At 39.8% G+C, this 23,953-nt stretch overlaps 1 protein-coding gene across 5 annotated transcripts in view; it reads right to left on the bottom strand.

The window, feature by feature from the left end:
* USP34 (ubiquitin specific peptidase 34) overlaps positions 1-23,953 on the bottom strand; it is a 241,327-nt gene that overhangs the window by 160,581 nt on the left and 56,793 nt on the right. For 4 of the 5 annotated variants that reach the window (XM_080686042.1, XM_080686046.1, XM_080686043.1 and 1 more), the window contains exons 6-15: positions 21,066-21,133; positions 11,295-11,487; positions 9,501-9,562; positions 3,606-3,687; positions 3,426-3,518; positions 2,822-2,947; positions 2,509-2,638; positions 2,024-2,059; positions 1,550-1,680; positions 390-1,000 (exon numbers count right to left, since the gene is read on the bottom strand). In XM_080686042.1, the coding sequence (XP_080542168.1) occupies positions 390-1,000; positions 1,550-1,680; positions 2,024-2,059; positions 2,509-2,638; positions 2,822-2,947; positions 3,426-3,518; positions 3,606-3,687; positions 9,501-9,562; positions 11,295-11,487; positions 21,066-21,133 (1,532 nt within the window). The remainder of the gene's footprint in view (positions 1-389; positions 1,001-1,549; positions 1,681-2,023; positions 2,060-2,508; positions 2,639-2,821; positions 2,948-3,425; positions 3,519-3,605; positions 3,688-9,500; positions 9,563-11,294; positions 11,488-21,065; positions 21,134-23,953) is intronic. The other variant, XM_080686044.1, reaches the window with a different exon arrangement.

Below are 23,953 nucleotides of genomic sequence, written 5' to 3'. Positions count from 1 at the left end.
GGGCAATCAGAAAGGCAGGCAGGCGAGCAATTGGGAGCCAGCAGTCCTGGATTGTGAGAGGGATGTCCGACTGCCCGTTTAGGCCCGATCCTACCATGATGGGGCCTAAACGGGCAGTCGGACATCCCTTTAGGGGTCCCAGATTGGAGAGGGTGCAGGCTGGGCTTAGGGACACACACCCCCATGCACAAATTTCGTGCACCAGGCCTCTAGTAAATAAATAAAATGTGCCCAACAGAAAATTAAAAATTGCATATTTGTGGCATGCATTTGTAGTTGGTATTATATACTTATTGGACAACAATGATCAATAATAATTGTAATTTAATAAATATAAGACATAATTACTTCCCTAAAATAAATATAGCTGTTTTTTAAAGTAGACTTACCCATCATGGTGGTGGTGATGGTGGTGGTGATGGTGGTGATGCTGTGGACCAATGAACTGCCGACAATTAAATAATTCACTCCCAATAGTCTCCCCAAGGAAGTCCCCAGTACGTGTAATACAAGATTCCTGAGATGCTTGTGCTATATGAGCAGCATTCATTTCCCCTGAAATATCATGTCCTGGGTCTTCAGAGTGTGAGCATGCATCTAGCATTCGTATTCTATTATCTACTGATGGCATTGACTCAGTGTTAAAAACAAGGTCTTTTCCTGTTCCATTGCTTGTCCCACTTCTTTCTGATGGACCTTGGGAATCCCCTAAGCAAATGCCTGCTTGACTTTCTAGCTTTCTGTTCCGAAGATCTGTACCACAACTGCTTTTAGGAGGATTATGACCATGATCGTCATCTTCATCTTCTTCTTTAAGGGCTTCAATATCTGCAATGTCTTCTGACTGTACCTCACTGCCAGGGCTCCCAGCTGACTGGCTTGCATGGCTAGAATTCACCTCATTGCTAGATCCATCACTATGCCCACTACTGCTACCAGGACCACTGCTTCCATCTTCACCACTGTTGGCAGTTTCATCAGAACTTCCCTGCATGGATTCCTGTATTGAGAAACAAACAGATTTAAATAAATATTTACAATAGTAAGAAAAAGTAACTGACTTTAACACAACACTTATTTTTAAAAGGCTGCCACAGTGCTGACTCATTCCTTAGAACAATACAAAATGGAATTAAAAACTAAAAAAAAAATAAAGGATCTCAATAATACCACTTAAGAGAAAGATTAGGGCCCTAGCCAGTTTGGCTCAGTGGATAGAGCATTGGCCTGCGGACTAAAGGGTCCCAGGTTCGATTCCTGCCAAGGGCACATGCCTGGGTTACGGTCCCCCTCTCCCCCAGTAGGGGGTGTGCAGGAGGCAGTCAATCATAATTCTCTCTCATCATTGATGTTTCTCTCTCTCTCTCTCTCTCTCTCTCTCTCTCTCTCTCTCCCCCCCCCCTTCCTCTTTGAAATCAATATTTTTTTTAAAAAAGAGAAAGATTAGGCCTGAACACAGATCACCTTTTATATTCCCAGTTCAAAGGATAAACATGGCAGAAACCCAAAAATCACTTGGGAAGAGGGGGGGTGGGGCTTTTTTTCATACCTCTGTGTCCGAAAGTCGCTGTTGCACATGTTTGGTTCTATTAATAAGTTGCTCATCCATTTCAATATCACTGCCTCCACTTTGATGGGTATCACTATTATCACTGCTTTGAGGACTAGCTGCAGGTGACCCTATATTAAATAGATTTTTTGTTTTACTTCTACTTTATATTAACATGGATCTATCAGAAAGGCAAAGTCCTTTGGTTCTTTGATTTACCAAAGCTTCATGCTAAGTAGCCAAAAATATAATCTAAATATGTTAACATTTGCCAAGAGAATATACACAATTTCAATTAAGTCAAGATTACCGACAGTTTAACCAAAAGGGTAAGTGAGCTGGATAACTAGTTAAGGGTATATGTCTTTTGCTCGAAAGGGCCTTTATGACTGATACAAATACATGAAATCAGTTAACTGTGATATCTCTAGGAACGGGAAGCCATGGCGCCATGCACATCTAGACTCAACTTACAAGGTGATGGAGCTGCTCTTCTCAGCTCTTCTTCCTCTGAGGGAAAAGGAAAAAACAGGAGGGAATATTCTAAATGACTGGGCTTCTTTGGGACAGTTATCAGTTGTTCTTATTACATAGTCAACAAGATACAGGTAGGGAAATCTGCGATAATGTTAAGTCTCCACCACCTGTAGTAGTACTTGTGGGTGCCTGCACAGAAAAGCCTAAGAAAAGAGTAGTATATGATGTCAGGAGACAAAAATTGGGGTAAAGTTGATAAAAGTTTTAGAAAGTCCTAGAAAGCTATAAACACATAAAAAAACACCTGAAATTATAGCCAGAAAGATGAAGCAACTCCAATTTATTCAACCTTTCACAAATACTATAGTGTCCATCTCAAACTTATTTTGAAATTAAGGTTGAACTGAATTACTGAGCAGAAAATGTACTTTAAATATAGTTATAAACTTTGCACAACTTACTACAAAAAATGCTTTACTAACCTTTCTTAGTTCCCATGGGAAGATTAGTATTTAATAAAGATGCAAAAGAACTCTGTTTAGATAGCTGAGCCTTAGCTGCTAGCGCATTATTCCATAATGCTTTAATTAACATTGATGCCAAGTACAATGTCTTTTAAAAAAAAAAGAGAGAGAGGAAGAAATTAGAAGTTTTAGGCAACATAACAAATTTAATATCCTTATGCCTAATTAAAATGCTAACAATAAGCTATGTTAAATTCTCTGAATCAGATAAATTTTCATATTTAATGTGTATGAAAAAATAATAACTATCATCATATTTTGAATAAATTACCTGCTCAGTATGAACACTTGGCTCAAGAGCTGAGACCAGATTAAGAAGATGTCTAAGTGGTACTGGATCCAAATTCTTGATGAGTGAAGGAAATAAGTCATGTATATACCGACTACAATGTTTCAACTACAAAATAAAGGTAGAAACAAGAGTCAAAAATAATTACCCTACATAACTAAATAATTTGGTACCAAAAAAATTATGCAGTTTGTACTTTTTAAAGTTATAGTCTTAAAAGCCAAGATAACTGGTACACTATTATTTTTTAGTATGTTGGTAAATGCTAATTACCAAATATCATAAATAGCAGTACATAAAATTGTGAAACTCTACATAAGCAGAATTTTATCTTAACCAAACAAACCATTAGCTTAATTTTCTAGCTATCAGGATTCTAATTAAATTTATGTACATATCATTAATATAAAAACAAATAAATAAATAAAAATGTAGGTCAACACTCAACCATTGAGCCACACCAGCTGGACCATGTCTCAGTTTCTTTATCTATAAAATGGGATAACAGAACTAACCTCCTAGAGGAGTAAGGCACTTAGAACACATAAAGAGGAAGCACTCAATAAATGTGAGCTGTTAATATTACCTGTGCTGCAGCCCAAATGCAATCAATATGCTGAGTACTCAGTCGCCCTTCAGCTGCCAAAAAATTCAAAATCACTTGGCACTGTTTGATAATCTGGAAAAGAAAAACTTACTATAGTTAATCTTTGGAAATATTCTTCTGTCTTAAAAGAGCAGAAAAGTCATATAATCATCCACAAACCTCAATATGTAAATTTGGTCCAAATATATGTTCTACTACATTGTTGCTTATAAGCCAGTCTGCAAGTTCTTTCGCAATGGACCTAAAATCAAATAATAAAAATAGTTAATACATTAAAAAATATTAGTTATCAAAAACAAACAAAAAAACAAAACCAAAAAAATAGGAGTTATCACTCTTTCCCATGTCCAAAAGGTAGACACAATTAAAAATCCCAATTTGTTCACATACAAATTAGAAAGAAGTGATTACACACAATTAACTGTTTAGGTTACTACACAAAAAATAACAAAGAAAAGAAATGATAATATTACCTAACTTTATAAACAAGTAAAAAAAAAGTCCTGGAAAGTTAGGATAACACCACCAAGTACACAGGTGAGAACACCAAGTATAAAACCAAGTAAGTAATATATTTTCCTACTCAAGGACTTTACCTTCCCACTTATTAATTTCCATAGTAAGCACTAAAGTGTGCAGGGAAGGTTTCCAAATGTAGATTACCAAAAGGATGAAAAAAAATTTCAAGCCAAACTGCAAGTTTCCTGCCTGATACTAATAAAGATTCCACTAATGTGGTCCAAAGATATCAACTTGTTCAGAACAACTTACATTTACCAACATCTCATCTATCATTTCAAAAAAATAATCTTTTTATTTTAGAATGGTTTTAGGTTATTACCCTTCTTTACCAACATCTCATCTATCATTTCAAAAAAATAATCTTTTTATTTTAGAATGGTTTTAGGTTATTTACCCTTCTTTTTAAAAATTTATCTTTATTGTTTAAAGTATTACAGATGTTCCTTTTTTCCCATCATTGACCCCCTTCACCCTACTCCCTCCCCCACCCCAGGGGTTCACCGAACGATTGTCTGTGTCCATGGGTTATGCATATATGCATATAAATTTTTTGGTTAATCTCTTCCCATTCCCCACCTCCTCCACCTTCCCCTCTGAGATTTGTCAGTATATTCCATGCTTCCTTCCATGTGTCTGGACGTGTTTTGTTCATAAGTTTATTTTATTAAATTCCACAAATAAGTGAGATCATGTGATAGTTATCTTTCTCTGACTGGCTTATTTCTCTTAACATAATATTCTCCAGATTCCTCCATGCTGTCTCAAAGAGTAAGAAATACTTATTCACAGCTGCATAGTATTCCACTGTGTAAATACACCACATCTTTTTCATACACTCATCTACTGATGGGCACTTGGGCTGCTCTACATCTTAGCTATTGTAAATAGCACTGCTATGAACATAGGGATACATACACTCTTTCTGATTACCTTTCATTTTTTAAGAACTATCTAAAACCTATTCTCACCCTAGCTGGATTGGCTTGGTGGATAGAGCATTGGCCTGCAGACTGAAGGGTCCTGGGTTCGATTCAAGTCAAGGGCACATGCCCAAGTTGCGGGCTTGGTCCCCATTGTGGGGTGTGCAGGAGGCAGCCAGTCAATGAATGATTCTCTCTCGTCATTGATGTTTCCATCTCTCTCTCCTTCTCCCTTCCTCTCTGAAATCAATAAAAATATATTTTAAATATAAATAAATAAAAGCAATTCTTAGAGTAATAACTCACTCACCGGCATACAAGTTAACCTATTTATGTTAGTTCTCCCAATAAGGTAGTGTGGGTTTATCAGTTATCCTTTACAACTTTGAGATATACATAACATCTAATAAATTGAACTTACAGGGTGGGGCAAAAGTAAGTTTACAGTTATGAGTATGTGAAACCGTTTGTGCTCTTATAATATTGCATTGTTTTCCACATGAACCACTGTAAGCCTATTTTTTCCGGACCCTGTATTTGAAATGTGCAGTTTGATGAGTTAAAGCTTGAGTATGTATCTATGTATCTATCACCACCATCAAGGTAACAACTGTATAATCGACCCAAATTTTATCTATGCCCCTTGTTATCCAGCCCCCACAACCCAATTCCCCAACTAGCAACCTGCTTTGTATTATGATAGATGTTTTCATTTTCTATAATTTTATATTTTAAAAGTGATACAGTATGCACACTTTTTTTAAACTGACTTCTTTCACTCAACCTAAGATGTATCCATTTGTTGCATTTATCACTGGCCATTGGTTCTTTCTATGTTTTGGCAATTATGTCTAAAGCTGCTATAAATATCTATGTTCAAGTTTTTGTATGGGCATAAGTTTTCCACCTCTTTAGATAAATACCAGAGACCATGACTGCTGGATCATGTGGTAAGAGGATTCTGAGATTTGTATGAAACTGCAAACTCTCTTCCAAAGTAGTTCCATTTTCTTGCATTCCCGCCAGCAATGAATGAGAGACTTCTCTTGCATCGCATCCTTGTCTGCATCTGGTGGTTTAAATATTCTGGATTTTGAGTGTTCCTAATAGTTGTGTAATGGAATCTCACTGTTATTTTCATTTGCATTTCCCTGACGAAGGAGGATGTGGAGCATCTTTTTTTGTGCTTATGTACTACCTGGATGTCTTTCTTTTTTAGTGCCCTTGACCGGAATTGAACCTGGGACCCTTTAGTCCGCAGGCCAATGCTCTATCCACGGAGCCAAACTAGCCAGCACTGTGTATCTTCTTTGATGAGGTATCTGCTGCCCAGAGTCTGAGCACAGAACTATGAACCAGGAGATCATGGTTCGATTCCCATCAGGGCACATGCCCTGATTGTGGGCTTGATCTCCAGTAGGGGGTGTGCAGGAGGCAGCTGATCAATGTTTTATCTATCTCTCCATCTCTCCCTTACTCTCTCTGAAATCAATAAAAACACACTTTTTAAAAAGTCTTTGGCATATTTTCTAATCTGGTTGTTTGTTTTATTACGGGGTTTTCAGTTCTTTCTATATTTTGGATAATAGCCCTTTATCAGATTTGTCTTTTTATTTTTTATGTTTCTTTTCACAGTATTTATTTTATTTTGTTTATTTTTGTTGTCGTTAATCCTCACTGAGCATATTTTTCCATAGGTCTTTAGAAAATGGAAGGGAGGGGGAGAGACAGAAAGATCGATGTGAGAGAGACACATTGATTGGTTGCCTCCTGCATGCACCCCAACCAGGACCAGAGATCCAGCTTGCAACCAAGGAACATGCCCTTGAGAGGAATTAAACCTGGGACCCTTCAGTCCACAAGCCGACACTCTATCCAAACCAGCTAGACCAGTGGTCGGCAAACTCATTAGTCAACAGAGTCAAATATCAACAGTACAACGACTGAAATTTCTTTTGAGAGCCACATTTTTTAAACTTAAACTTCCTCTAACGCCACTTCTTCAAAATAGACTTGCCCAGGCCATGGTATTTTGTGGAAGAGCCACACTCAAGGGGCCAAAGAGCCGCATGTGGCTCGCGAGCCGCGGTTTGCTGACCACTGAGCAAGACCATCAAGATTTGTCTTTTGCAAGTATTTCCCCCTGTATGTGGCTTATCTTCTGATGCTCTTGACATTGTCCTTAGCAAAACATAAGTTTTTCATTTTAATGATATCCAGCTTATCAATTCTTTCCTTCATGAATCATGGTATTGTAACCAATAGGTCACCCATCACCATACCCAAGGACACCTAGGTTATCTCCTATATTATTATCTAAGAGTTTTATAATTTTGCATTTTATGTTTAACTAGAGGCCCAGTGCATGAAATTCGTGCACGGGGGGGTGGGGGGGGGGTGTCCCTCAGCCCAGCCCGCACCCTCTCCAATCTGGGACCCCTCAAGGGATGTCCGACTGCCCATTTAGGCCCCATCCTGGTAGGATCGGGCCTAACGGGCAGTTGGACATCCCTCTCACAATCCAGGACTGCTGGCTCCCAACTGCTCGCCTGCCTGCCTTCCTGATTGCCCCTAACTGCTTCTGCCTGCCAGCCTGATCACCCACTAACCACTCCCCTCCCAGCGTGATTGATGCCTAACTGCTCCCCTGCCAGCCTGTTTGCCCTAACTGCCCTCCCCTGCAGGCCTAGTCACCCCTAACTGCCCTCCCCTGCAGGCCTGGTCCCCCCCAACTGCTCTCCCCTGCAGGCCTGGGACCCTCCCAACTGCCTTTCCCTGCAGGCCTGGTTGCCCCCAACTTCCCTCCTCTGCCGGCTTGGTCACCCCTAACTGCCTTCCCCTGCAGGCTTGATCGCCCCCAACTACCTTCCCTTGCAGGCCTGGTCCCTCCCAACTGCCCTCCCCTGCTGGCCTGATCACCCACAACTGCCCTCCCTTTCAGGCCTGGTCCCTCCCAACTGCCCTCCCCTGCTGGCAATCTTGTGGTGGCCATCTTGTGTCCACATGGGGGCAGGATCTTTGACCACATGGGAGCAGCCATCTTGTGTGTTGGAGTGATGGTCAATCTGCATATTACTTTTATTAGATAGGATAGAGGCCTGGTGCATGGGTGGGGGCCAGCTGGTTGGGGCCAGCTGGTTTGCCCTGAAGGGTGTCCCGGATCAGGGTGGGGGTTCCCTTGGGGTGTGGGGCAGCCTGGGTCAGGGGCCTGTGGTGGTTTGCAGGCCGGCCACGCCCCCTGGCGACCCAAGCGGAGGCCCTGGTATCTGGGGTTTATTTATCTTCTACAATTGAAACTTTGTAGCCTGGAGCGGAACCAAGCCTTCTGCTTGCTCCATGGCGGCAGCCATTTCTGTTGAGATTTATGTATCTTCTGTAATTGAAACTTTGTAGCCTTAAGCGGAGGCCTAGGCCGGCAAGGGCAGGCGGAAAGCTTGGCTTCCTCCATTGCCGGGGAAACCCAAGCCTCCCTCCTGCTCTCTGTGGCTGTAGCCATCTTGGTTGGATTTATTTGCATATTCGCTCCTGATTGGCTGGTGGGCGTGGCTTGTGGGTGTGGCAGGGTGGTTGTTAATTTGCATATTACTTTTTTATTAGATAGTATGTGTAACCCATTTGCATTAATTTTTGTGAAGGGTGTAAGTTCTGTGTCTAGATTTTTTTTTTTAACATGTGTTCGTCCAATTATTTTAACACCATTTGCTGAAAAGATTTATCATTGCTCCATTATACTGCCTTTGCTCCTTTGTCAAAGATCAGTGGACTATATTAATATGGGTCTATTTCTGACCCCTCTATTGATGTCTATTCTTTGACCAAAACCACACTGTCTTGACTACAGTAGCTTTACAGTAAGTCTTGAAGTACAAAGCTTCCAACTTTGTACTTTTCCTTTCAATAACGTATTGGTTATTCTAGATCTTTTACCTCTCATGTAAACTTTAAAATCAGTTTATGAATGTCCTCAAAATAAATTGCTGGGACTGAGATTATACCACATTTGTACATATCAAGATGGAAAGAACTGATGTCTTCAAAATGTTGAGTCTTCCTATTCGATGACATGGAATATCTTTCCATTTATTTAGTTCTTTGGTATCTTTTATCCAAGTTTTAATTCAAAGAGTTTTATTTCTTCCTTCCATTCTGTATACCTTTCATTTTTTCTATCTTCCCTTATTGCATTAGACAGGACCTTCCAGCAAAATGGAGAAAAGCAGTGGTGAGAGGGACATCTTTTTCTTGCTCCCGATCTTAGTGGAAAAGCTTTGAACCTCTCACCATTCTGTATGATGTTAGCTGTAGGTTTTCTGCATCAAGCGTGCTTTCTAAAAACTATCAGTACCATATTGTTTACTACTAAATTCTCCTATGTAAATAGTATCCTTTTGCATTTTGTGCAAATAAACACTATGTTGGCATATGCTTTGAAAAAACATGGAGAAATGTTTCAATATATTATTCTGAAATCTTATTAAGATTGCACAAATGAAACCAAAAAGTAAAGAATTTCTAGTAAACACTTCAAATCTAAAAGTCACAATTATATTTACCATGTAAATAGTCACACATAAAATGTTATTATTTATGTATAAGTAATGCTCCTACTTACGTTTCCGTGTCTGATACCAATGATTCATTATTGCACACATCATTGAAGGTGTGAAGTTGATTCTATAATTAGAAAAATAAAGTTTCCCAAAATTATTCTTATATGTGTTAGCAAATGTCAAGAAACATGTTTTGATATTTGCAGATCATAATCAATAACCAAAACAAAATTATAAAATTTAAATAGAGAATCAGATGCACACATTTCCCAACTAGTCTGGCTATTTCCTTTATCATATTAAAACATTAAATAAATTCATTCCACAAGTATTAATTATGCTTTATTCCACTATGCACTCTACAGAGAAAAAGCTGAATAAGGGAAAAACACAAAAACCTAATGCAAGGCAACAATATGTTCTTAAAGACATAGAATTTTGTAAAGGCCCACTAAATACATTTAAGATTTAATTTGGGGCCTGGAGAGCATTATGCTAAGCAAAATAAGCCATTAGGAGAAAGATAAATATTGAATAATCCCACTCATTTGTAGAATATAATAACATAAACTGATTAATAAAAATAGAGCCAGAGACACAGATGCATCGAACAGACCGTCCAATAAGAGGGAAGGGGGGGAGGGTAAGAGATCGACCAAAGAACTTGTATGCATACATATGAGCATAACCAATGGACACAGACAGTAAGGGGGTGAGGGCTGGGGGTGGGAGCGACTGGGGAGAGGTCAATGGGGGAAAAACACGACATGTAGTACTTTAAACAATAAAGAACTTAAATTTTTTTTTAAAAAAAAGATTTAATTTGGGAAATTGTCAACAAATATTTTCCATATTCTCAAAGTCCAATACATGAGTAAAATCCAGCTACTTCAGAATAACTACACTAGAAAAACAGGCAGAAAATAAAAAGTAAGGTTAAGGAAGGCCTTGGTAAACCATAGAACGCATATCCATTCTAAAGAGTGCAGCTAATTACTTAGCTCTAGCAAATTGTTAATGCAATACAGACTCAAGGATAACAGTTCTTCCTCCCAACACCAACCCCCTCCCCATCCCACCCAATCCCACCCCAAGAGAGGCCAATAATACAAATATCGACCTATTTACAACAGTATTTGCTACTGTACAAACAAAATATTTTTGTTAGTCAAATTTGGTCTATGGCCCATTAATTTGTGGCTTCTCCCTGGACAATGAATTAAGTACCTAATTTATAATCTCTAATTCTTTTTCTCTCTGCAAACATTGGTTTCTAAATGAAGAGTTAAAAAAAAAAAAAAAACAGTGAAGGAGTTGGACCCTGAAATAAAAACGACCTAAAGTATAAGTCCTTCTAAATCTAAGCTTCAGTCTCTTCATATTTAAAATAGGGAAAATACAGCCCTGGCCAGTGTAGTTATTAAGTGGTCTGAGTGTTGACCAGAGCACTGAAGGGTCTTGGGTTCAACAGGTCAAGGGCACTTCTTGGGTTACAGGTTCATTCCAGGTCCTGGTTGGGACACATGCAGGAGGCAACCAACCAATATGTCTCTCTCAGATCGATGTTTTTCTCTCTCTTTCTCTCTTCTCCCCTCCCTCCCTCCATTCCACTCTCAAAAAAGCAATTAAAAAAAATTCTCAGATGAAGATTAACAAAGAATAATTAAATATAAAAATAAAATAGGGAAAATACAAAAATTGTTTTTAAAGACCATACAATGTAATACATGTAAAATACTTAGCACAATGCCTGGCATAAGGTAAGTGTTCCGTAAAAACTTGGCATTATTATGGTGATGATGATAGTCTTAAACGTAAATTAAAAATCAAACAAAAATAAAGCAAGTATAACTTACCGTTATCTGACTTAGTCCAGCCAACCTCATTGTCAAAGTAGGTGACATAAAGTACTTAAATGCAAGATCTAGGCTTTCTTTATCAAAGCATAATGTTGTGTCCAATGGTTCTTTCACTGTGCTCCACATTAAGTCAGCCATGTTGCGAGCCGCACTCTGTCTTAACTCCTGATCAGAGAGCTTGCATAAATACCTGAAATGTTTCAGAAATAAAACATATACAAAAGCTTGGAAAATATTTCTAAAGACCACTTAATGATTCAATAATATTTCTTTGTTCCATAACCTTCAAAATGCAAAATGTTTAATACAGTAGAACCTGGCATCCTGGGATTAACATTTCAAACTATTTAAACTATTTCAAAGATTATGACTTGTGGAAATGTGTCCTTTATTGAAATGCCAACTTAAATCATTAACTGCAAAGAGCCAAGTCATTTAACACAGGATTAGGCACGTCCAGTAAAGTTTTATTATTCTCTAACTAGAGGCCCAGTGCACGAAATTCGTACACGCGGGGGGGGGGGGGGGGAGAGCGTGTCCTTCAGCCCAGCCTGCACCCTCTCCAATCTGGGACCCCTCAAGGGATGTCCGACTGCTGTTTAGCTGGGATCGGGCCTAAACGGGCAGTCAGACAACCCTCTCACAATCCAGAACTGCTGGCTCCCAACTGCTCATCTGCCTGCCTTCCTGATTGCCCCCTAACCACTCCCCTGCCAGCCTGATTGATGCCTAACTGCTCCCCTACCAGCCTGTTTGTCCCTAACTGCCCTCCCCTGTAGGCCTGGTCACCCCTAACTGCCCACCCCTGCAGGCCTGGGTCCCCCCCCCCAAATGCTCTTCCCCACAGGCCCGGTCACCCCCAACTTCCCTCCTCTGGCGGCCTAATCACCCCTAACTGCCCTCCCCTGCAGGCTTGATCGCCCCCAACTGCCCTCCCTTGCAGGCCTGGTCTCTCCCAACTGCCCTCCCCTACTGGCCATCTTGTGTACACATGGGGGCAGGATCTTTGACCACATGGGGCAGCCATCCTGTGTATTGGAGTGATGGTCAATTTGCATATTCTTCTTTTATTATATAGCATTAGACAGGATAGAGGCCTGGTACATGGGTGGGGGCCAGCTGGTTTGCCCTAAGGGGTGTCCTGGATCAGGGTGGGGGTTTCCTTGGGGCGTGGGACGGCCTGGGCCAGGGGCCTGTGGTGGTTTGCAGGCCGGCCACGCCCCCCTCGACCCAATCGGAGGCCCTGGTATCTGGGATTTATTTATCTTCTACAACTGAAACTTTGTAGCCTGGAGCAGAGCCAATCCTTCTGCTGGCTGCAGCCATTTCTGTTGGGATTTATGTATCTTCTATAATTGAAACTTTGTAGCCTTAAGCGGAGGCCAAGGCAGGCCAGGGCTGCAGAAGCGTGGCTTCCTCCATCTCTGGGGGCAACCCTAGCCTCCTGCTCTCTCCAGCTCTGTGGCTGCTGCCATTTTTGTGGGGATTTATTTATCTTCTATAATTGAAACTTTGTAGCCTGGAGTGGAGGCCTGGGCTAGCCAGGGTGTGCAGAAAGCTTTGGCATCCCCCATCGCCAGGGAAACCTGAGCCTCCCTCCTGCTCTGTCTGTGGCCGCAGCCATCTTGGTTGGATTAATTTGAATACTTGCTCTTGATTGGCGGGTGGGCGTGGCTTTGTGAGTATAATGGAGTAATGGTTTATTTGCATATTACTCTTTTATTAGATAGGATACCTACAATGTATACATTTTGTTTTATTAAATTTCAGCTGTTATCATATAAACAGTGTATCTACTACCCTACACAGCCAAAATTCTTTTAAATGTGAACATTATAAACTTCATTCTTTTTTGCCTTCCAAAAAATCACAAGCCACTAATTTTCCTCTCAGGCCCTAACTATTCTATTGGGTTGGTTTTTCTTCTTTTTCTAACCTTTCCACATTAAGGATTCTCTGGGCTTGTAATGGATTGCAAAAAGGCCCATATTTCTCACATCACTTTATATAGAAATCTTTACTATGTTACTGTTCCACTCTTCCCAACAAGAGGTATAATCTAGAGGAGAAACCAAGATGGAGGCATAGGTAAACACCTGAACTTGCTGCCTCGTACAACCACTTCAAAACTACAACTAAAAGACAAAACGGATATCATCCAGAACCACAGCAAGGTTTGCTGAGTGGAAATTCTATAACTAGAAGGGAAGAGTAAAGCACACTCAGAGGAGGTGCAGAAGTAAAGTGTGGAGGTACGGAGGTGTGCATGTGGAGAAAGGGCTGGCAACTGAGGACTCTGTTTTCTTTTTCAATCGGGAGGCAGACACAAGCTCCTGACTGCTCTGAACTCTGGTTCCGGGCGAGACTCTGGGGACCCAGACTCATACAGGGGAAACTGGACTGTCTGGCATCGGGTGGATCTCAAGGGCAGCTTTCTCTCAGACGTGCTTACATCAATTACCGATTACTGAGGGACACTGAGACCCGGAGGCCTCTTAGGGCAGGGCTGACAGGAAACCATTGTTGCTTGCTCCACCCTGTTGATTCCCTGACCCAATTTACAACCCCACCCCAGCTGTATGCAGAGGCTTTTGCATATGAATGGCCTGGCCCTTTGCAATCTAAAATTACCTAACAAAGTGCAGCTGAGTCAGAGAGACCCAGAACTTCCAAGGCTCCACAGCAGTTGCATTGCTTCACAGCTGGGCCTCATCTGGGCACCTCCAAACCCCAAACAAAAAAGAGGAATCTGCAGATCTCTCTGTAGCTCCTGCTAGGTGGCCTCAGGCAGAGCTAAATTGGCACCTCCTTGGAGATCCAAGAGCCAGTGTACCCAGGGGTCAGAGTGGGACCATCCAGATTACAACTCCTCAGATCCATAAGGGACACACTCAGGGGACAGACTCAGTGAGCACCAAAGCCCCAATGAAGCAAGTCTTGCCCTATAAGGGTGTCTCCATCACAGAAGTTCTCCCATCATAGACAAAACTGATCCTCACAGCCAATTGGCCTGGAAGTCAATTCCTCCCAGTGATACCAACAACAATCAAGGCTTAACTACAACAAGACTGTGCACACAGCCCACAAAGGGGTGCACCAAGAGTGTCCACCTCAGGTCATTGGGGAGGCTGAGCCACTAGGCCCTATAGGACACCTAGCACACAAAGCCACTCTATCAACACAGGGAAGCAGCCAAAATGCGGAGACAAAGAAACAGGTCACAGCCAAAACCGGTTTTGCTCAGTGGATAGAGCGTCGTCCTGCGGACTGAAGGGTCCCGGGTTCGATTCCGGTCAAGGGCACGTACATTGGTTGCGGGCACATCCCCAGTGGGAGGTGTGCAGGAGGCAGCTGATCAATGTTTCTCTCTCATCGATGTTTCTAGCTCTCTCTCTCCCTCTCCCTTCCTCTCTGTAAAATATCAATAAAATATATTAAAAGAAAAAAAAAAAAGAAAAGAAACAGGTCACAAATGACAGAAATGGAGAAAAGAAAACTACTAGATATAGAGTTCAAAACCACAGTTAAAAGGTTTTTCAAGAATTTTCTAGAAACTGCTGATAAATTTAGTGAGACCCTCGAGGATATGAAAAACGACCAACTAGAAATTAAGCATACACTGGCTGAAATAAAGAATAATATACAGAGATTCAACAGCAGACTAGAGCCATGGTCGGCAAACTGCGGCTCGTGAGCCACATGTGGCTCTTTGGCCCCTTGAGTGTGGCTCTTCCACAAAATACCATGGCCATGGGCAAGTCTATTTTGTAGAAGTGGCGTTAAAAGAAGTTTAAGTTTAAAAAATTTGGCTCTCCGTCCACCTCAGGTGATTGGGGAGGCTGAGGTACTGGCCCCTATAGGTCACCTACCACACAAAGCCACTCCATCAACACAGGGAAGCAGCAAAATGCAGAGACAAAGAAACAGGTCACGAATGAAAGAAATGGAGGAAAGCAAACTACTGGATGACATAAGAGTTCAGAACCACATTTATAAGGTTACTCAAGAATCTTGTAAAAACCGCTGAGGAGCTTAGTGAGGCCTTTAAGGATCTTAATGAGAATGCCAAAAAAAATGGAAAAGGACCAGTCAGAAATTAAGCATACACTGTCTAAAATAAAGAATATACAGAAACTCAACTGTAGATCAATGTACCACAAGAATCAAACCAAAGATCTGAAATATGAGGAAACAAAAAACACCCAACCAGAAAAACAAAAAGAAAAATAATTCAAAAATATGAAGACAGTGTAAGGAGCCTCTGGGACAACTTTAAGCGTACCAACATCCGAATTTTTGGGATGCCAGAAGAAGAGAGAGAGCAAAATATTGAAAACCTATTTGAAGAAATAATGACAGAAAACTTTCCCTACCTGGTGAAAGAAATAAGACTTACAAGTTCAGGAAGCACACAGAACCCCATACAAGAGGAATCCAAAGAGGACCACACCAAGACACATCATAATTAAAATGCCAAGGGCAAAAGACAAAGAGAGATTCTTGAAAGCAGCAGGAGAAAAATGGTTAGTTACCTACAAGGGAGTACCCATATGACTGTCAGCTGATTTCTCGGCAGAAACTATGCAGGCCAGAAGGGAGTGGCAAGAAATATTCAAAGTGATGAATAGCAAGAACCTACAACCAAGATTACTCTACCCAGCAAAGCTATCATTCAGAATTTAAGGTCAGATAAAGAGCTTCACAGATAAGAAAAAGCTAAAGGAGTTCATCACCGCCAAGCCAGTATTTTATGAAATGCTGAAGGGTATTCTGTAAGAAGAGGAAGAATAAAAAAGGTAAAGATAAAAATTATGAACAACAAATGCGTATCTATCAACAAATGGATCTGAAAATCAAGTGAATAAAAAATATGATGAACAGAATAAACTGGTGAATATAATAGAATCAGGGGCATAGAAAGGGAATGGACTGACAATTCTCAGGGGGAAGGGGGTGTGGGGGTACGGGAAGAGACTGGACAAAAATCGTATACCTATGAATGAGGACAGTGGAGGGGGAGCGGGTAAGGACATGGGGTGGGGTGAGATCCGGGTTGAGGGGTGCTATGGGGGGAAAAAAGAGAAACAACTGTAATAATCTGAACAATAAAGATTTTTTTTAAAAGAAAGAGGTGTAATCTATTTCACTACTCCCTTAAATCTCAGTTTTGCCATAAAACATCCTTTGGCTAATGGGACATTAAGAGATGTGACATAAGCAGCACTTTTAAATGCCTCTGAGCTTGCCATCTCTGGCTAGGAACTCTTCCTCCACCAAGAACAATGACTCAGGTTAGCTTGCTTGATGAAAGAGATATGGTCAATGCCCCAAATGACATCTAATCAACTGTAAGACAGATATGAAACTCTTTTCCCCACCATGACCAATCACCCAGACAAGCACAGGACATATGAGTGAGGCTATCCTAAAGCACCCAGTTTCCAGCCAAGTCAGCCCAGATCAGGAGAACTAGCCAAACAGAGAACTGTTAAAAAGCTGTTATTTCAAGTCACCAAGTTTTAGGAGCCGTTTTCTTGTACAGCAAAAGCAAAGTCATACAGGGCTCCATCCTATGATCACTTCTATTATTTTTCTACATTCTGTCCCCAGATAACCCCATTCACTCCCATGGTTTTTAAGTGTTATCTTTATGTTGACAACTTCTAAATTAAGGTTGTTGTTCTGAATAAGACTTATACTCCCAATTTGCCAGTGCCTCTTAAACATCCTAAAGGCATATTAAAAGTAAGTCTTTTAAGCTCTCCCATTCTTTCACATCTCAGTTAATGATACAGCATAAAAGAGAAATTTGGGGGGGGGGGAATCCATGATACTACCCTTTTCTTAAATTCCACAATCACCAATCTTGTAGATTTCATTTTCATTTATAACCACTCAATTTTCAAAATCACCACAAATAATCCTTGCACAGGTAAGCATGATTTCTTTCCAGGACTACTACATTAACCTTTCAATTGGTCTCCTGTCTTCTATTCCAACCCCCCTATAATGTATAATCCAATTAAAGGCCAAAGTGATCTCTTTTTGTTAAATGAAATTTATTGGGGTGACATTTTTAATAAGATTATACAGATTTCAAGTATACACATCTATGATACATGATCTTTATACTGGATTGTGTGCCTACCTACCAAAGTCAAAACATCTTCCGTTGCCATATATTTGTCCCCCTTTACCTTTTTAGTACTCCCCCACCCCCCTTTCCTCTGGTAACCACCATCCTGTTGTTTGTGTCTGAGTTTCAGTTTTATATCTCACATATGAGTGAAATCATATGGTTCTTAGCTTTTTCTGACTGACTTATTTTGCTTAGCATAACATTCTCAAGATCTATCCATGTTTGTCGCAAATGGCCATATTTCATCTTTTCTTATGGCTTAGTAGTATTCCATTGTAAATAAGTACATCTTTTTTGTTGTTGTTAATCCTCACCTAAGGATATTTTTCCCATTTAATTTTTGAATGAAATTAAAGGGAGGGAGAAAGAGAAACATCAATGTGGGAGAGAGACATCAAGTGGTTGCCTCTCATTACACCCCGACTGGGCTGGAGATTGAACCTGCAACCCAAATACATGCCCTTCACCTGGAATCTAACCCAAAACCCTTTGGTTTGAGGGTCAATGCTTTAACCACTGAGCAATATGAACCAGGGCATGTACCACATCTTCTTTATCCAATCATCTATTGAAGGACAGTGTGGTTGTCTCCATATTTTGGCCACCATGAATAATGCTGCAATGAACACAGGTTGTGCATATGTCTTTCCGAATAAATGTTACCAAATTTTTCAGGTAGATACCCAGAAGGGGGGATTCTAAGTCATACAGCAGCCCTATTCTGAATTTTTCTTAGTAATCTTCAGACTGTTTTCCACAGTGGCTGTTTTACATTCTCACCAGCAGTGAATGAGGGTTCCTTTTTCTCCATACCCTCTCCAACACTTGTCTCAGTGATTATAGCCATTCTAACAGGTGTGAGGTGGTATCTCATTGTAGTTTTGGTTTGCATTTCCCTAACAGCTAGTGAAATTGAGCATCTGTTCATGTATCTTTTGGCCATTTGTATGTCTTCTTGGGAGAAGTTGTCTGTTCAGATCCTCTGCCCATTTTTCAATTGGATTCTTTGTTTGGTGGTAAGTTGTATGATTTCTTTATATACTTTGGATATTAACCCCTCGTTAGAGCTGTTGTTTGCAAATATCTCCTCCATTTGGTTGGTTGCCTTTTTGTTTTGTTGGTGGTCTCTTTTGCTGTGCAGCTTTTTAGTTTGACATAGTCCATTCAATTATTTTTGCCCTTTATGTCTTTGCATTTGGGGTCAAATTCATAAAATTTTCTCTAAGACCTAGGTCCATATGTTTAATACCTATGTTTTCTTCTATGTAATTTACTGTTTCAGATCTTATATTTTGGTCTTTGATCCATTTTGAATTAACTTTTGTATATAGGGACAAACTGTAGCCTAGTTTCATTCTTTTGCATGTAGCTTTCCAATTTTCCCAGTACCATTTACTAAAGAGACTTTTTCTCCATTGTATATTTTTGGCTACGTTGTCAAAAATTATCTGCCCATATACATGTGATTTTACTTCTGGGTTGTCAATTCTGTTCTATTGATTTGTGTGTCTATTTTTCTGCCAAGGCCATGCTGTTTTGATTACTGTAGCTCTGTAATATAATTTGAAGTCAGGTAGTGTGATACCTTCAGCTTTGTTCTTTTTCTAGGGTTGCTCTGGCTATTTGGGATCTTTTGTGGTTCCATAGAAATCTGATTATTTTTTTGTTCTATTTCTTTAAAAAGGTCATTGGGGCAGGGGCTTGGTGGAGGGGGCAAATGGGGGACATCTGTAACAGTGTCAATAATACAATAATAAAAATAATAAATTTAAAATGTCATTGCGATTTTGATGGGGATTGCATCAAATCTGCATATTATTTTGGGTACTATAGACATTTTAACCATGTTGGTTCTTCCAATCCATGAGCACTGAATATCTTTCAATTTCATAGTGTCTTTTTCAATATTTTTTTTAAATAAAAAAAATTTAAAATATATTTTTATTGAGTTCGGAGAGGAAGGGAAAGGGAGAGATAGAAACATCAATGATGAGAATCACTGATCGGCTGCCTCCTGCACGCCCCATACTGGGAATCTAACTCTACAACCCAGGCATGTGCCCTTGACCAGAATTGAACCCAGGACCCTTCAATCCACAGGCCAACGCTCTATCCACTAAGCCAAACCAGCTATGGCTCAATCGTTTTGTAGTTATCAGTATATAGGTCTTTCACACCTGTAAGTTTATTCCTGAGCATTTTATTCTTTTTGTTGCAAATGCAAAAGGAATTATGTGTTTTTTCCATTCCTTTTTCTGAAATTTCATTATTAGTAATAGGACTGCAGTGGATTTTTGTACACTGATTTTGTATTCTACAAATTTATTATGTTGTTTATTGTTTCTAATGGGTTATTTGTTCTTTTGGTGGAGCCTTTAGGGTTTTCTATAAAAAGAACCACTTCATCTGCAAAAAGTGACACTTCTACTTCTTCATTCCCAATTTGGATGCCTTTTATTTCTTTCTCTTTCCCGATTGCTCTGGCTAGGACTTCCAGCACTGTGTTGAATATAAGTGGTAAGAGTGGACATCTCTGTCTTGTTCAAAGAAATCTTTTAAAAACCATTCTAACTCATCTGCTTAAAACCCTTCAATAGATTCCCATTGCTAAAATTAAATCCAAACTCCAACAATGGCTTGACGGTCCTGAATAATCTGTCCCTGCTTATCCAACCTCAAATCATAATTATACTCCCATATACACTATGCTCCACAGCAGTCCGCTTCTAGTTTCTTTAATGTCATATTCTTTCCAACTTCAAAGCCTATGCCCTTACATTCCTTCTACCTGGAATATGTCCTAAGTATCATCTGATTAGATGATTCATGTTCTTCAGATGTCAACTTTAAGAAAGGCCTCATATTCCCTCTCTATCATGTTACCTTACTAGCGTAGCATTCATCACTATCTGTTTTTCTGACACTTTCTCCAACAACTCAAACAGCAATGAAAAATTATTATGCACCCAATTATTTGCGAAGGAATGAAAAAAAGTATAAAGAACTTGTAATTATTATCAAGAAATACAAACTTAGAATTCTTAACAGTTCATACTCTAAGTCTAATGAATACAATTCTTCTTTATCCTCTTCATATGTTTCCGGCCTAGGCTGAGACTTACAAAACTCAACTGTCACCTTCTCCTCCATGAGACTTTCTCTATTCCCATATTTAAAATTGTGACCCACCCTCTAGAACTCTCAATCCACCCTTGCTGCTATTTTTCTCTAATACTAATCATTGTCTGATGAACTATGTCATTTATTCATTTTGTGCTTAGCTGCACAAAAAAAATATTTTCTTCTGTTATATCCCCAGTGCTTAGAACATAACACTTAGCATATATTTGTTGACTGAATATAGTGGAATCCCATGTAACCATTAGTAATCTCTTTTAATTCTTTTTACATACCATGTTTAAAAAGTTTGACATAAATGGCTTTAAAAGCAAACATTAAATATAAACCTACATATGCATAAAAAATACTACACACTGAATTGAGAATAAAAATTTTCTCTAAAGAATGTGAAAACAAAGGACTTTAAAACAATATGATTCTGTACTATGTCATAAATTGTTTAAATGTACTACACTGATAATCAGGCAGAAAACATTTTATAAACGTACCTGATAACATAGGTCCTAAAAGGGATAATGTGCTGCATGACAGCAGGAATATGCAGCCATATTCTAATCTATAAAGAAACATAAAGATGGCATTAATGTATAATAAATATATTAATACATGTATATTTCACTTTAATTAAAAACAAGATCATTTCGAATTTTGTTGCATCTAAACTACATACATTTTATCTATTTTCAAAAGAATAAACTAAGAAACAATATAATACACATTATCAAGTAATTAATTTAACCTATATACTTTTTATATATGTTAAGGAGTTTGGATTTAATTTTATTTATATATATAAATATACACAAACATAAAATCAATCTGAAAAATTATTAGCTTCTTGCTGAAAAGGGACAACCACTTATCCAATAATATAGTAGCAACCCAAATACTACAGAGCTAAATTAGTTTTCTAATAAACCATCTCACCATTCCTTCTAAAAAATATCAATTACCTCTGATTTCTAGTCATTTCCATATACATTTAAAACAAATATACTTAGCCCTGGCCAGTGAGTTGGTTGGAGTGTCATCCCATACACCAAAAGGCGGCAGGTTCAATTCACGGTCAGGGCACATACCCAGGTTGCAGGTTTGATCCCCAACCTTGGGATGCATGGGGGAGGCAACTGATCATTGTTTCTCTCTTACATCGATGTTTCTCTCTCTTCTTCCCTTCCTCTAAGATCAATGATAATATATACACTTTTTATGGAGTCACATATTGATTACAATATAAACAATCATTTATGAATTAAGCTTTTACTGTTACTATAGTCTAAGATATAAAATGTTTCCTTTTTTCTGCACGATATTCCAATCCACTTCTAAATCTAATATGCTTATGTTATAGTAGTTTTATTCTCATAATGGTTTAAATATAAGAATAAAAATCCTAAGCAAAGCATCTAACAAGTAACTATGATACTAAGCCTAGTTAAGGGATACAAATGAAAAACTAATTTGCAAATGCAGAATGTACGACTTCACTCTAATCTAATCAGATACCTACATAAGTCCTATAGCAAATACTATACTAATGTTGAAATGTAAAAACTTTTCCTCCTAAGACCAGGAACAAAACAAGAATGCCTTCAAATCAACTTGAATTGATGGGCCTACACAGTGCAATTGGCAAGAGACTAAATAAAAGGAAAAATTAAAATCAAGATTACTTTGAGATGATATCATTACATAAGTAGAAAATCCAAAGTAATTTTCAGATAAATGTTTTTTGTAATTAACTATTTTAGCAAGATTGCTGCTTAAGAAGTTAATACAAATAAATATACATACATATGTACACATACATACACACAAAATCTATATATGTGTGTGTGTGTGTGTGTGTGTGTATACACATATATATATGTATATATATCCTCTATACCAGGAACAAAGAGTAATTACAGTTTTCAAAAATATTCTCTTTAAGAACCAAGATGATGACATAGGTAAATGCCTGTACTCGCCGCCTCCCACAACCACATCAAAATTACAACTAAAATACAGAATAACCATCATCCAGAACCACCTGAAAGCTGGCTGAATGAAGCCCTACAACTAGAGAAGTAAAGGAGAAAGCACACTGAAACTGGTAGAAGGGGAGGAGGCGCTAAAACGGTGCCTTTTTTGATCTAGAGGGAGATCGTCTCTGCAAAGCACAGGATCGTGGACTGGGGCTCAGTTACAAGGAGGCTGCTGGTGACCCAGCTGTTCCTCTTGAAAGGCCGCTACACGAACTGAACTTACAAGGTTCCACTTCCTCTTAGCTCCAGTGCCAGGGCGATGCTCTGGGGAACCCAGATACATAAAGAGGAGGAACTGGATTGTCTGGCATCAGGACAGGAATGTAGAGGCCGTATTCTCCCAGACCAAGGTGCTTCCAGGGGTCTTTGTTCCTGTGCAGGGACCTCCCAGGTCAGCAGACCTGACTGGCAGTCATTTCTATTCGCTCCCCCCTGGTGATTCCCTGAGACACCGCCCTATCCAATTTGCAGCCCCACCCAAACTGTGTGCAGCAGCTTTTGCATACAAATTAACTGTCCTTGCTCAGGCTTCAGACTTCACTAAAATCTCTCAAGGTGCCCCAAACCTATCAATAAAAGACCCAAGACCCAGCACCAGCACCAGCCTGTCTTGCTGCATAGCTGGGCCTTACCTAGGCACTTCCAAACCCGATACGAATAGGAGGAATCTGCATATCTCTCTGTAGCTCCTGCCAGGTGGCTTCAGGCAGTGGTTGACTTTGCACTTCCCCTGGAGACCCAACAGCCAGTGCGCCCAGTGGTCATCATCAGACCATACCAAATTACAGCTCTACACATCCATAAGCGACACACTCAAGGGGCAGGCTCAGTGAGCACCAAACCCCCAATGAAGCAAGTCCAGCTCCATAGGGGTGTCTCCTGCGCAGCAGCTTTCCCACTGTAGTCGCAACTGGTCCTCACAGCCAATTGGCCTGGAGGTCAATTCCTCCCAGTGACACCAACAGCAATGAAGTCTCAACTACAAGACTGTACACACAGCCCACAAAGGGTGCAGAGTGCCCAGCTCAGGTAACTGGGGAAGCTAAGCCACTGGGCCCTATAGGACACCTACTACACAAGGCCACTCTACTACAGAAGACACAGCAGCTCTACCCAATACATATAAACAAACACAGGGAAGCAGCCAAAATTCAGAGAGAAAAAAACATGTCACAAATGAAAGAAATGGAAGAGAGCAAACTGCTAAATACAGAGTTCAAAACCACGGTTATAAAGTTACTCAGGAATCTTCATGAGACCTTCAAGGAACTTAGTGAGACTTTCCAGGATCTTAGTTAGAATGCCAAAGACATGCCTGACCGGTTTGGCTCAGTGGATAGAGCGTCGGC

The sequence above is a fragment of the Plecotus auritus genome, assembly GCF_963455305.1.
Source record: "Plecotus auritus genome assembly, chromosome: 8".
NCBI classification, from domain to species: domain Eukaryota; kingdom Metazoa; phylum Chordata; class Mammalia; order Chiroptera; family Vespertilionidae; genus Plecotus; species Plecotus auritus.
Note: the sequence above shows the minus strand (reverse complement) of the source record. Positions and strands in the feature narration are given on the sequence as shown.